The sequence below is a fragment of the Acipenser ruthenus genome, chromosome 16 (genome assembly GCF_902713425.1).
Source record: "Acipenser ruthenus chromosome 16, fAciRut3.2 maternal haplotype, whole genome shotgun sequence".
Classification (NCBI taxonomy): Eukaryota; Metazoa; Chordata; class Actinopteri; order Acipenseriformes; family Acipenseridae; genus Acipenser; species Acipenser ruthenus.
The window spans coordinates 2301227-2316833 of NC_081204.1; the positions used below are offsets into that span (position 1 = coordinate 2301227).

A 15607-nucleotide genomic window follows, 5' to 3' on the forward strand; every position below is an offset into this window, starting at 1 on the left:
TTCGATAATTCGATTCATCAACTTATTGATTTCAAAACAAGAAAAGCTTACAACTGAGTACCAATCAATGGCAAATAATTTTCTCATTGAGTGTTTTAAAATCTTTTTAAAATGTTTTCCTCTTTTCCGGTGCACTGACATATTTACTGCTTTTACTAAATTGTATATTAAACATATTTTTGGCTTCAGTGTAGTAACCATTCTATTTCCCCCCCTCTAGGAGGATAAGAAGTCGAGTACCCAAGACTTGTCACGCAGCCCTCAGAGCCAAAGTGATACAGGATACTCGTCCGATGGGATCTCCGGCTCCCAGAGTGAAATCACAGGGCTAATCCAAGAAGAGGAGATGATCCTGAATAAAAGGGGGATCGTTGAGCACAGCCCTCCCAGTCCGTCAGAACTCACCAAGCTGGAGAGCACCATGCGGCCACTACTAGAGTCCAAGTCTGCCTCTGGCCAGGAACAGGGAGGGAGGGGGAAGCAGCATCACCACCATGACCCCAGGGAAGAGCAGAAGCAAAAGCAGAGGCCCCGCTCACTGTCCATCACCCCTGAGGCCTTTGACTCAGACGAGGAGCTTGAGGACATACTGGAAGAAGATGAGGACTCAGTGGAGTGGGAACACCAGCGTGACCAGAGGGACAGCGTGATTGAGTCATCGGATGACTTCAGCAGCAAGCTGCGCCATGACTATGTGGAGGACAGCAGTGAGAGTGGGTTCTCTCCACTCCCTGGCAGGCAGAGGAAGACGGAGCAAGAAATTACAGATGAGGAGTTCATGAGAAGGCAGATAATGGAGATGAGCGCCGAGGAGGACAACCTGGATGAGGATGAAGGCTATGGTTACCCTAAGCCAAAGAAGAGCCACAAGCACAGCACAGATTCAGGAAAAGAGTCAAAACGGCGCCTTCCTCACAACTCAAGCAGTCTGTATGAAGAAGAAGGCAAAGGTACTGGAGATGCCTACAAGGGTACTGGAGTAGAAGGAGAAGAAGACCTGATGGCTTCCCAAGGAGGTCTACGACGCTTCAAGACCATTGACCTGAACAATACCAATAGCTATGGTCGAGAAATGGAGCTCAGCAATGAGAATGACCTCAGCCTGGACCGGGAACCAGAGCTGGAAATGGAGAGTTTGACCGGATCTCCAGATGAGAGGTCCAGGGGGGAGTATTCATCAACTCTGCCCCCAACAACCCCCAGCTACACCTCCGGCACATCCCCAACATCAGTCTCCTCCATGGAGGAAGACAGCGATAGTAGCCCCAGCCGCAGGCAAAGGCTGGAAGAAGCCAAGCAGCAGCGGAAAGCCAGACACCGTTCACATGGGCCACTGCTGCCCACTATTGAAGACTCCTCTGAGGAAGAGGAGCTGCGGGAAGAAGAAGAACTGCTGCGGGAGCAAGAGAAGATGCGAGAGGTGGAGCAGCAAAGGATCCGGAGCACTGCAAGGAAAACCAAGAGGGATAAAGAAGAATTACGTGCACAGAGACGCAGAGAGAGATCCAAGACTCCTCCAAGCAATCTCTCCCCTATCGAGGATGCCTCCCCAACGGAAGAGCTGAGACAGGCTGCTGAAATGGAAGAGCTGCACAGATCATCTTGCTCAGAGTATTCGCCTTCTATTGATTCAGAAGCAGAAGGGTTTGAGATGATTGCTTCCAAGCTTTACAAGTCTGGCAGTGAATACAACTTGCCAACCTTTATGTCACTCTACTCCCCAACTGAAAAGCCGACAACCTCATCAGCCTCCTCTGCCAGCAAGCCTCTGAAAAGTGCAGAGGAGGTCTATGAGGAAATGATGAGGAAGGCTGAGATGCTGCAAAAGCAACAGAAGCAGCAGACACAACAGCTCAAACAAGGGCAAGCATACAGTAACACATACCAGCAGGAAGACTTTAGAAGCACAGGGCAGCAGGACAGTGATCAGTACCAATATGAGGATAACTATGGTTATGGAAAAGACATAGGGTCATCTCAAACTGCATACCAAAACAACATATCCAAGGCTGAGAACATTTATGAAGAGATCCTGCAGACATCGCAGAGCATCTCCAAAATGCAACAACAAAAAATCAGTCAGATGACAGAAAGCAGTACCTACCAGGACAAACAACTGTTAGATACAGGGTCTGTCTTTGCTAAATTGCTAGACCAAAACAGTGCTCCCCTTACTCCTGGGACAAGCCCCACTCAGCTTTCGGCACCTGTCTCATTTTTAGGGACATCAGGGAATGAACCAGGGGGAACTGGGACAAGGGGGATCCCTGATGTTCATGTGACACAGCACTTCTCGAAGGAGGCGCAGAAAGAAAGAGCCAAGAGCCAAGGCTCGTCAGTAGGAGCCACCTCCACTGCAGTGACAACTATAGCTTCTTATGTCGTTTATGGAAGGGAGTCAACAGCTACCACTCAGGTCATAGCCAGTCAAACTGCAACTTCGTCTAGCTACGGACGTCAGTCTGCTCCAACTAGTACTGCTTCAGCCTTTGCAGGGTGCAATCAGGGCTATAGTCAAAGGGACAGCATAACTGGTGGCAAAAGGCTTCAGGAGAACAGAGGGGTCCAGGCCCGAGACAGCTCTCAGGTTAAAACTGAGGATGGGAGTGTAAATCTTACATCCAAAAGCTACTACTACAAAGGCTCCAGCCCCCCTATTTCTCCATCCTCCTCCCCCACACAGAGCCCCACCCACTCACCCTCCAGTGCTACCTCCCCAGTTATAGCACATGGCACCCAGACGTCACACCGGGCCAGCTCACCACGTCTTTTCAGGCAACAATCCTCACAAGGCTCACCTTTCATGGTTATCACTCTGGGGACCGATTCGACCAGTCCAGGGAAGCCTTTGACTGTCAACTCTTCCACCTCTCCTGTGTCTTCGCCAACTAGACTGAGTCGTCAACAGACTCTTCATGGTTACGACCAATCTGCAAGTTCTCCATCATCGCCTCAGCACCAACAGCAACAACAATCACCACAGCACCCCTTATACAAGTCACAGGCTGATAGTGTATCATCAACCACTGCAAGTACCTATAACCGTGGATCTTTGTCTATGGAGAATATCTCCTTGTGCAGAATCTCCACTGTTCCTGGGACTTCCAGAGTAGAGCAAGGCCCAAGGCTACCCAGCGGGAGTGTGGTGGATTTACGTATTGCCACCAAGCCATACCCAGTTATCATGACAGATAAGGGCATGGACCTAACTTCCATTGCAACAGAGAGCCGCAGGTTCTCTCTGGGATCTGAGGAAAGCCCTAGCCGCCATTCTACAACTGTGCAACCACTCATCATGAACCTAAATGCCCAGGAACAGCCCCATGTGGCAACATCAACGCCGACCACAGTTAGCATCACAGTGGCAGCTTCCATGTTCACCTCCCAGCCAAAGCAGCCTATGGTTTACGGAGACCCCTTCCAGAACCGGGTAGACTTTGGACAAGGATCTGGGTCTGCAATGTGCCTGACACAGACCAAACAGCCTGCTGTTAATGCCCAGGACTCTATCCCGAAGATAGATGCCAAGCTGGAAGACCTTGGCATTCAGCAGCATAAACTTCAGCAACAGCAGCAGCACTTGCAACAACAGCAACAACATCTGCAACAACAGCTGCAGCACCATCAGCAACAGCAGCAGCATCTGCAACAGCAACAAGCAATGTTTTCCAGATATAACCTGGCCAACCAGGTTCAACCCTTGGTCAAGAAAGACATGAAGGTCAGCCAGACCAGTAGTGCCCAGACTGTAGTCAGTGTCAGTGCAATTCCCAGGGCAGCACCTCTGCCTGATCAACCAGTACCAGCTGTTCCAATTCCTCCTGCTCCTCCTCTTGACCTGTACAGCAATGTTAATTTGGAATTAAAGACTAAAACTCCTGCTGTCAATCTTTTGGGTGTGAAACCAAATGTTATGATGGTGCAAGTGGACAACGCCTCCCAGGGTGCCACCGTCACCCAGCTTGTGAAACCAGATGAGCCCCACGATGCCCTGGATCTTACAGGGATGAAGTCAGAGAACCAGGTAGCCTGCTGTGATGTGGTCTACAAATTCCCCTTTGGTGGCAGCTGCACAGGAGCCTTTTCCCAGCCACCAGAGAAAGCCTCTGTGCCAGTGGCTGAACTGCCACAGAGTAACCACCCACCTTCTGCTCCTCAGTACTATGGAAACAGGAAACAAGAACAAAGCCAAGAGAGCTATCAGTACCGTGAACAACCAGAGTCCAGTCATGGCTTCATGGATGACCGAAAAATCTACCCTCTACCTTTCTCTGGGCGGCTGTCCATGTCTGACACCAACCTTGCTGAAGCTGGGCTAAATTATTATCAAATAAAAAATTATTCCACCTTCCATGGTCCTGGAGGTGATCTAGCAGTTGACCTTAGCACAGTGAAACAGCCATACAGTGGCAGTTTCTCAGATGGAGGGTACTTGGGCTTGGGCATGCAGTACGGCTCCTATACAGACCTGCGGCACCAGGGTGACGTGATGAGCCAACCCTTACCAATACGGCGGTACAACTCTATGTCGAACATCAACACAGATTATGGTTACTCCCCACGTGACCTTTCCAACTTCCAAGAGTCCAGCCTGGCCCAATACAGCGCCACCACTGCAAGGGAGATCAGTCGGATGTGTGCAGCTCTGAACTCAATGGACCAATTTGCTGGAAGGTATGCCAATAACCCTGATCTACTGCAATATGCATCCACAGGAGCTGGAGGGGCTGGTGCAAGACTCAATTTGCTCTCTGGTCAGCAAGGCCTATCAGCCATGAAAGCCAACCTGATGTACGGCCCCAACTTTTCAGAAGGTCGCCAGGTTGCACATGGCCAAGCCTTTGGTAACTTGCCGCAATACAATGTGTCTAGCGCTAGGCTAGCTGGCATAAGGCACATGTACCCTTCAGGTGTCAGAGCTGCTGATGGCATGATCTACTCTACCATCAACACCCCCATTGCCTCCACCCTGCCCATCACCACCCAGCCTGCTTCTGTCCTGCGGCCTATGATTAGGGGCCTCTACAGGCCCTACCCTCCAGGAAACACGATGGCTGTACCATTGGCCAGCCTATCCGGGTTGCCCCTGGTTACACCCAGGATGCCTCTGTCCTCCCAGGGACCTTACCGTTACCCTCCTCCCAACCGATTCACAACAGCCCCAGTGACTGCCACCACCACTACCAATACCACAGCCTTGGATACACCTGTCTACCTGGGGAGGCCCTCAGGAATGCCAGCAGCACCCAATACCATCAATATGGGGATGACAAACATGCAAGCTGGCAGAGCCCCTACAACAGCAATGATGGTGGGACAGGCAGTTGCAGCGCCCACCAACCAACAGCAGTTTCAGACGCAGATGCAGCACCAACAACAGACCCAGCCACAGCATCCTCATCAGACCCACCCTCAAACCCACCCTCAAACCCACCCTCAAGCACAGCTTCAATCACAGCCTCAATCACAGCCTCAAACACACCCTGAAATGCACCCTCAGACGCACCCTCAAACACAACCTCAATCACACCCTCAAACACACCCTGAAATGCACCCTCAAGGACAGCCTCAATCACACCCTCAATCACACCCTCAAACACACCCTCAAACACACCCTCAAATGTACCCTCAAACACAACCTCAATCACACCCTCAAATACACTTTCAAACTCAACCTCAAACACAACCGCAAATACATTCTCAAGAACAGCCTCAAACACAGCATCAAATACAGTCTCAATCACAGCCTCAAACCCAATCTCAATCACAGCCTCAGCCTCAGGCAGCTCCAGAGGCCACTTCGGGCAGCAGTGGCAACAATGGAGAGAAAGACAAGGAGGAGGAAAGGCTGCGATGGCAGCAGGAGCAGCTGCTGCAGTTTGAGAGGGAGCGAGTGGAGCTGGAGAAGCTGCGGCAGATGCGCCTGCAAGAGGAGCTGGAGCGGGACCGCGTGGAGCTGCAGCGGCACAGGGAGAAGGAGCAAATGCTGGTGCAACGCGAGATTCAGGAGCTGCAGACTATCAAGCAGCAGGTGTTGCAGCAGCAGCATGTCGAGAGGGAGACCCAGCTTGTCATGCAGAGGGAACAGCTGGCCCAGCAGAAGATGCAGCTAGACCAGCTACAGAACTTGCAGCAGCAGCTCCAGCAACAACTCGAGGAGCAGAAAAGGCAGAAGGTAGCAGCAGCAGCGGCAGCGGCGGCAGCGGCAGCGACAGCAGCAGCAGCGACTCCTGGGGCAGGAGGACAAGTAGGAGTAGCAGGGGGAGCAGTAGTAGGAGGAGGTGGGGCTCCCCAGGGATTCCCTGTTGTCTGTGACCAAACAGGAAGGATACTTCAACACGAAGTGCCACCTGAACTACAGAGGACCATGGGCCAGAACGGGCAGTACTGGCAGCCCTATGTGGAAGCTGGGGTAATTCAAGGAGTAATTCCTCCCAGGCCTCTGCCCAGTTCTGCTTCAGAAATGTCCTTGAGGAATGAGGAGCATGTGGAGACACGAGGCATGAAGAAGCGCAACTCTATGCCTCGTCTAAGGGATGGAATGGAATTTGAGGAGGCTCAGCACTCGGTGAAGAGGATCGCAGACAGCAGTGCACAGACTGATGATGAGGATGGTGAGGAGAAATACTATATGTCGAGACGGAGGCGAGCCCGTCGCAGTGTGGACTGTAGTGTGCAAACGGATGACGAGGATAACGAGGAGTGGGAGCAGCCTGTCCGACGGAGGCGCTCACGATTTTCCAAGCACTCTGATTCTGGCTCAGAGAGCAAATCTGAGTCTTCAAAGGGCACCTCCAGCATTGCAATCCAGACTATCAGCGATAGCTCGTGTCAGACTGATCCTGACCAACTAGGGAGAGTGTCACCGGCCATCCACATTACAACGCCCGACCCCAAGGTTGAAATTATCCGTTATATCTCTGGCCCTGAGAGAACCCAAAAGGGAGAAAGCTTGGCCTGCCAGACAGAACCAGAGGCCCAGTCTCAAGGGGTGGTGATCCCCCAGCTTACAGTCCCCACCACCATCACTCCTTACTCCAACAACATCCAGCTAGTGACTTCTGGACCACTGGATCCTCATTCCTCCCGACTCCAAGGGTTGGCCAAGTTTGAAAAGAAGAAGCCTGACCCATTGGAGATCAGCTACCAGTCCCACCACCTTCACAGTGAGTCTCTCTCCCACTTGGTCCGCCAACCCCCCAAGTCTCCACAGGTTCTCTACTCCCCTGTCTCACCACTTTCACCCCACCGTCTCCTGGAGACCTCCTTCTCCTCCAGTGAGCGACTCAACAAGGCTCACGTCACCCCGCAGAAGCACTTCACTGCCGAGTCTCCCCAGCGGCAGCAGACCCTGCCCCGGCCAATCAAAACCATGCAAAGGTCCATGTCTGACCCAAAGCCTATCAGCCCCACCTCCGAAGACCCTGCCAAGGCTAGGTTCTCCATGTACCAGCAGCAGGCTCTTCAAAACAGTCAGGTAAGTCTGAGTTCAGGACATGAGTAATCTAGCTTTAATAATATATTAACACTGTGAACGCCAGTCCGAACCCAAAACAAAATCCAAATTAGAATAGTGTGATTTTTTATTTACAGTGACCAAAAGTTGTATTCACACAAAAACACAAAAGAATAAACAAAATCTTCTCATCCTGTCACAAGCATATTTGTAACTATGCAGGCATTTGCATCACAAAACCCTTTCTGGGAATGAAAGGCCCCACTAGTATTTCAATCTTTCAGTCCAGAAGGAGTTTTTCCTTGTACTGTAAAGTTTGAGTTTAGAATTTGTTAAAATGTTATGGCGAGAGATGATTTCTTGTTATCTTTGAAGAATGCATAATAATATATCTGACAAAGAAGTTTTGACTTTCCGGTGTCACTCTCATCAAGTGTCAGAGGAGGCGAGACATCTTGACTGTACTTGGCAGTAGTGAAATCCTACACTGGCTTACTCAAGGAGAGCCTTGTCTATGCTGTACAAGAGTAGATGAAGGTCAAGATCCTGATTAGAATAATGAAATGAAGCACAAGCTTTATACATTGAAGAAGCTGGATTACTGAGACATTTATCATCCCTTCCATTACTGGCAAAGAAACCAACATTGTTTAGATTTGTATGTACAAAACTTGAAGTATCATTAACAGACCACCGCTTAATATTGGTACCTGCAGCAATGCAGCTTGTCAGCAGTTTAGTGCCTTGCACAGAGGTGACTCGTTAAGTGCAGATAACTAGTAGACTTCAGTGGTGGACCTTAAGGAAATTCATCACACATTTAAGAACAAAAGAATAAACTGAGGAATATTTTCAGCTTATTTTGAGGCACTTAGCATAGTACTATTATATAAAATGTGTTTTTCTAATTTTGGAAATGCTCAGCACTGATACAAATACAGTATATGCATTCTTCATCCTCTCGTTACACTGACATTTCAGAGGTCATTTCAGAGTCTGAGATGTGCCACTCTCTCTGTTTTTCAATGTTTTCAGTGTGTTCTCATAACAATACATTCATTAACTGGCATTTACAAGCAAGATGTGTCACAGTCAATGTGGTTTCAATCATGCCTATTGTCTTGCAGCAATTTAAGATACAGTTTGTTGCCAATCCCAGCACAGTATAGTTCAGGTACAAAAGGCAATTCAAACTAGGCACTTACTGCGGGATATACTCAAAGGTTATTTAAGGGTAACTAAAAGAAACCTAATAAATTCAGTCTCAAACCATTTCTGCAATGGCTTGAATTTAGCCTGCTGCACTGGGGTCTACTCTGAAAACACAGAATCGCTATTTCTCTAACTCAATTTTATCAGAACCTTACAAGACTAAGAAGTAAGCTTTGCAAACAGACACTTGTGAGACCTATACAGTGAATTGAGGTGCACAACAGTTCAGATTTATAAAAGCCCTTTTACTTCACTTGACTTTTTGACTGCCAAGATATAGCAAGGATCAGGCCAGCACATTCGGCTTCTGTTACAGTAATGTTGTACAGTACTGTAGGAAAAACAAGGTGGTATAAAGTTGGCATAGCAGAACATCACAGAATGGAATCCTTTCCTGTTGACGAGGGTAGCCAGCAGGTACCCAGCATGTCTATGTCTATATCGAGCAAATCCTTAAAAGTGACCTAGAAAAAATCTTCAGGACCTGTGCTGTGTACTACCTGCTGTCCCATCTTATGTTAGGTTGCTATTTGTCCCAGGTTCTCAGGCTGCATTGCTATATTGAATACACAGGCATGCAGGATTTTCAGCTGAAGCGTCCAGTAACCCACACCGGTATGGTATTGTTACATTTTACAGAAATGTAGCAAAATGCATTAGTCGAAATTCTGGCAATTCAAGAATACTTCAAGAACAAGAAGGACAGTATTATGAACTAGACTACAGTTTATTTTTGGATCTTAAAATTCAGACTGCAGAGTTAATGCCTGGATTCTGATTCTGTTCCTCATCATCAGTTCACAGTACAGTACTTAACTATTGTAAGTAAAGATTTGAATAATTACATTGTGGTAGAATTAGATCTGTTTGTGGATAGCAGAATTCAGTTATTGTTGATTTTCTTTTCATGACTACTGCACTCAGGAATTATATCAAACATTTTTGGAATACACCCTGCGATGGACTGGCGTCCCGTCCAGGGTGTAGTCTTGCCTTGCGCCCTGTGTATGCCGGGTTAGGCTCCGGCTCACTGCAATCCTGTAAAGGAATAAGCGGTTAATGATAATGGATGGATGAATGGATTTTTGGAATACATTTTATATTGGTTTCTATTTATACTATATGATCCTGGACTGTTTTTTTTTAATGAGTATTAATTGAGTGCATTCTATTAAAATAATTGTTTCAAGACTTTGCTGATTGCTTCTTACAAGGGTAATATAAAAAAATAATTACATTTTATTGAAAAATAATAGGAATCCACATAGCAATAGATAGTAACTCATTACATCAGTGACATGTGTTAATAGTAAAGCAAAGCATTGTATTGCTTTTCACCTGAATATGGCTGTTGTTACTGTACAATGTGTATAATGTAATTATCAGTGGAGGCTTCTTTGAGGAGGCAAGGGAGGCCCTTAAAATTTCAAAGTGAAAATATGTATATATATATATATATATATATATATATATATATATATATATATATATATATAACCTAAACTCTAGATTCCACATGTCTGTTGTAACAGCAGCTCTGGCTCCTCAGAGGAGGCAAGTCTCTTATAAACTCATATCTGCTATTAACCACAGTAATAGCAGTAGCAGATCACGTGATCTGAGCACAGGTTTTAATTGGAGGAGCCCAGAGAGTGTTTTTCATCAGAGGAGACAAGCCTCCTTTACAAACTCCTATCTATACTAGCAATGACAGGTGGCGTAGTGTGATCCCTGGTTTTAATTGGAGGAGCAACTCAAACCCTCCCGCTCACTGCTGAAGTGACCAGAAAAAAAAGAAATCCAGCATAACAGTAGAACATTTTTAAAAACACAATATATTTAAACACAGCTGTTTTATTGTCTTATTAGTCCTAATTGGGCTTGTCTTGTGCAGGCATTTTTAAAGGTAGAATACAGTGTTCAAGCAATTGGGCTTAGAAAAACAAACAAATACAGTATGTCATTGAAAAATATTACATTGAAATGTAAATTAGTGACCTACAAATTTGTGTTAGTATTATTATTATTACTAATACTGTACTCATATTAGGCAGACATGTAGTGTATGGAACACTGCTTCTACCTTTAATTTTAGTTTCTAAATACATACAGTATTTTAAAATTACATGAGCCGTCTGAGGCTAGAAATTTCTAAGCAAGTATATCAACGAAAAGTAGGCAGAACGGAAAGCAATAACTACTGTGTTCATTTCAATTTTACTTGATCTGCTTTGTGTTTTAGTGTCTTTATACTCTTTTAAAGTACATTTAATTTATAATGCCGAAAGTTCACATTGAAATCATGACTATGAATAAATTAATATGAAACGCTGGCGCTGCACATATTTCAAAAGTAATGCAAAATTCAGCACGACAGGGAACTCACAAATAATTGCTGCTGATATTGAACAAGCAACCGTATTTACTAGGATGTCAAAAACCATAAAGAATGACTTGATTTCATCCATTTCCTTTACTGTGCTGGAAGAGATCAAGAAAGAAATTAATGAAGCTCCTTTTTTTGCATGGCAGATTGATGAAAAAACGGGTCTGTAGCTGTACCTCTTCTGATTTAAAAGTCACCAGCCACTATTAGTACAGAACGATATGTAATTATTTTGTTGGTCATTTATTTATGTTTAATGCTTGATGATTTCTGTCTGCCTTTCTCCTGCCTTAACAACTTTGTTTAGAATATATTTCATGCAAAGTATGTTAGCATGGTGCGATTTGATGGGGTTGTGTCCCTGGATCTGCGCTTTAAATTTTCATCCCCGGCAGGGAAAATAGATTTTGTACTGACAATGTCTTTCTGCTGGAAAATGTCGTTTGTACCGATGATAGTCAAACAATTTGCAAATACAGTGCTCACCCTTTATAAGGCAGCCCTTTATACTGCGGAACAGGTTATAAGGCGGTACAGTCGTGGCTCCCATTTGCCCCATAATGCCATTCCACTAACACTAGCAGTCTCATTATAAAGTGGAACACAAATAGCACAGTCTCTTAACTATGGCTCCCAACTACAGTGCTATAAAGGGAGAGCACTTTTGTTTGTAGCATTAAAGCGAATGTTGTTCTTGACTTTTATTTATCAATAATAATAATAATAATAATAATAATAATAATAATAATAATAATAATAATAATAATAAAATGTGTTGAATGACAATAACATTTGCAAGGTGGTAGATGTTAGCATATTAGTGGTGTATCAACGTGATGTATCTTCACTGGAGGCTTTCCTACTGTTCTGTAGTTTGTGTATTTTATTCCTCTCACCTACGGGAACTTTGACAAATCTCACCCTGTATGTTAGTGACGTGGTCTTGAAGTGTATTGATGTTGTGAAGAAATGTGTTTAACAGCCAAATTGGGGTAAAATGTTAAGATGATATGAAAAGTGTTGTCAGTCAGACTACAATAATAAGATTCTACTGCTGCTGGGAGCTTAAGGGGACCCCAAAGCCCTATATATATATATATATATATATATATATATATTACTTTTAAATGTTTTAAGAATATGTTGTACTTTAGACCGAATACAAACTCAGGCAACCTTGAATAACTCTTATAAAGTGATAACTTGAAATATCTTCCCGTTGTAGGTGAATGTGTAAATGCAGCCTTGAAAAAATGAAATTATATTTGAACACTAAATGCCTAGGTGATGCAGCTTTGTTAACTGGAATTCCACAGGAGCTTCTGTACAGATTATGGCTATTGTAGAAAACACTTTTAATTGTATACATAATCATCCAAGTACTTTTCCATATTATGAAAAGCATTGACATTGTTTAATTCTTTTCAGAGCATGCCATATGTACGCTAAGGTTAAGGATAATGAAAAGGATAAGCTAAATCTTTATAATTCATATTTACAAATTGTTTATGCCCATAGTTAATGAATGATAAAAAAATGCTAGATTATTATTCATGCTGCAACAGCATATGGAACCAACTCAAGCAATGAAGTGTGTAAGAGGCTAACGTATTTCAATAAGCATCTGTTAAAAAGAGCTGCTATCGGATGGTACAGTTGTTAAATTACTGCAGAAAAAAAAGAAACTTTAAAAATGCCTTTTGGCAATGAAGAGAAATAACATTTTGAAATGTCATACCTTCTGGTTTTTAACAGGGTAACACAATTTGTTTTATTGTACTGTTTTTTTTAATCAGGTGCCGTTTTTATTCTGTTTGTTCTGTTTGATCATCTCCTGTGTCATCAATCCATCCTCTCTCTCTCCTGTCTTGCAACTGTCGGCCTTGCAGCAGAGCTCCCTGGTCAGGAAGGTGAAGAGGACTTTGCCCAGCCCACCTCCAGAGGAAGCTCACCTCCCCATCGCCACCCCACCGCTTCCTCAGATGTATGTGCCGACCCTGCCCCAGAAGGTGGGGCCCAGGTCGTTCCAGGTCACCAAAGCCAGTCTGCTGAAAGACATCACCCATGAGCTGAAGGTGGTGGAGCAGGAGTCCACCAAGCTGCGCAAGCAGCAGGCCGAGCTGGAGGAAGAGGAGAAGGAGATTGATGCCAAGCTGCGGTACCTCGAGCTGGGAATCACACAGAGGAAGGACACCCTGCTGAAGGAGAGGGAACGGAGGGAGCTGGCCTACATCAGGTGCATGGGAGACACTCGCGACTACATGTCAGACAGCGAGCTCAGCAACATTCGAATCGCCACCACGTATGAAGGAAATGGGCTTCTGACCAGGCCCACCACGGCTCCCATGAATCAGTTCTCTGAGTTCACCACCGCCCAGTACCCTACCACTTCCTCCTTCGTCACCTACCAGTACCAGCCAACCCAGACGGCTCCACTGGGCACAACCACCTACCAGCAAACCGGGTTTCAGCCTCCCCAGTACCAAACACTGACTAACACCCAACAGCAAATGCCACAGCAAATGCCACAGCAAATGCCACAGCAAATGCTACAGCAACAGCAACAGCCACAGCAACAGCCACAGCAACAGCCACAGCAGCAGAACACCTTCCAGACCCATCAACAAGCTCCAGCTTACAACACACAGAGCACTTTTCAGCCACCTAGCTTTGCCCAGAACCAGCCCTATCAGCCTGATCTCGGAGTGCAGAACCACCCAGGCTTTCAGCCTCCTCTGTCCTACCAAGCGCAGACCACATACCCAAGCCAGACATCCTACCAGCATGGCCAAAATGTACCTTTCCAACCGCAGGCTGAGATCCTTAGTGTTCACCAGAAGCCACGGCAGACCTCCCTGGCCGACCTTGAGCAGAAAATGCCCACCAACTACGAGGTCATCAGCAATCCCACTGTGATTGTAACCTCCACTGTCCCTGAAGTCACCTACACCTCAACCACTGTGGCCAATAACTATGGTCAGTACAAGCCTCCTGAGACCATGCTGGCAGACCGGGTGAACGCTGTCGGAAGCCCCACGTCTGCCTACTCTTCTGAATCAGTCTACACCAACCTGGAGCAGAACATTCCCCGTAATTATGTCATGATCGACGACATCAGCGAGCTGACAAAAGAGAACTCTGGCACATCTTCAGAGATGCACAAGCCCGATACGCAGACCCACTCTTCCAACGGGCGCTACGGGAAGGACCGGTATGAGCTGAGCGAGAATGGGAACTCCACAAGAGGCAGCTCCTACTCCAGAGCAGAGGAGGAATCTGAGGAAGACATGTACGACCACCATGGCAGGAGTAAGAACAGCTGCAGCTACAATCAGAGAAGTGGTGACAGTCATAGCAGAATGGGCAGCAACAGCAGTAGTGTGGGTGGGGGATCCTCCTATTATTATGACGACTACAAGCACTCCTCATCACGCGACAAGCATGGATCCAGCATGGGAGTCCAGAAGCATTCCTCCAAGAACCTGGCCCCGGCAGTGGTATCCTCCAAACGCAGCAAGCACAGGAAGCAGGGCATGGAACAGAAGATCTCCAAGTTCTCCCCCATTGAAGAAGCCAAGGATGTGGAGTCTGACATGGCCTCCTACACCATCACCCCATCCTCTGGGGGCAGCTGCCACGTAATGTCCAGGGCAAAGAAGCTCCAGGATGAGATCACCTACGGCCTGAAAAAGAATGTCTATGATCAACAGAAGTATTACGGCACGTCTAGCCGGGATACCTACGAGGAAGACGACCGCATATACAGCAGCGGGAGGTCGAGGTCCACAGGCTACGGGATGGACAAGATCTCCTCAAGAGATTCGGGCAACCACAGGAGCAAGTCCTATGAGAGGGACGCTATGGAACGATCCCAGAGGGGAAGTCAGAGCCGTGGCCGGCCCTCCATGCGCTCCCAGAACTCTGAGGAAGAGAGCCCGCTAAGCCCTGTGGGGAAACCCATGGGTGTCGGCCGTGGTCCTGGAGGGTCAGAGCCACCTGATAGCCGAAATCAATACGGCTCCAGCCACTCCCTGCCTGACGTGCAGGATCACATCAAGGATATACCCAGAAGCCACGCCTACAAGCCTGATGATGCTTACATCATGGATGATCTGCATTGTGCTGTGTCTGACAGTGAAGGTAAAGACTGAAGGGGGAGAATGCCAAACCCCACCCACCTTAACTTCCCCCACCCCCCAAAGAAATGCATGCCAAGATTGCGTTGAAATAACCACCTGCTCTGTCTGAACTGACTGTTATCCTGTTTGCTATGCCCAAGGCTGTACCAGCATGTGCCTTTTTACGTTGCATTTTCTTTTCTTTTTTTTTTCATATATTATCGCATGTCATGAGCTGCAGCTTCAGTTTTATATGTATAAATATTCTCTGTATTTTTTTTTTAAATGTTCATCTCTGGTGTTGTGCCGTGTTGTGTCTTGTGGATTTTTAAACTGTTTTTGTCATATTTTTTGTCCTTTTTGGTTTTGATGTCCATATTTGATTTGTTGTGCCCAGAAGAATTGCAGTGCGTGTTGTAAAGTTCGCCCCGTTTT

General features: G+C 46.4%; 1 protein-coding gene across 3 annotated transcripts in view; it reads left to right on the plus strand.

The window, feature by feature from the left end:
* The window catches only part of LOC117412218 (protein bassoon-like), a 120491-nt gene that overhangs the window by 83659 nt on the left and 21225 nt on the right, over positions 1–15607 (plus strand). For all 3 annotated transcript variants that reach the window (XM_058988377.1, XM_058988378.1, XM_058988379.1), the window contains exons 5-6: positions 221–7477; positions 12944–15194. In XM_058988377.1, the coding sequence (XP_058844360.1) occupies positions 221–7477; positions 12944–15194 (9508 nt within the window). The remainder of the gene's footprint in view (positions 1–220; positions 7478–12943; positions 15195–15607) is intronic.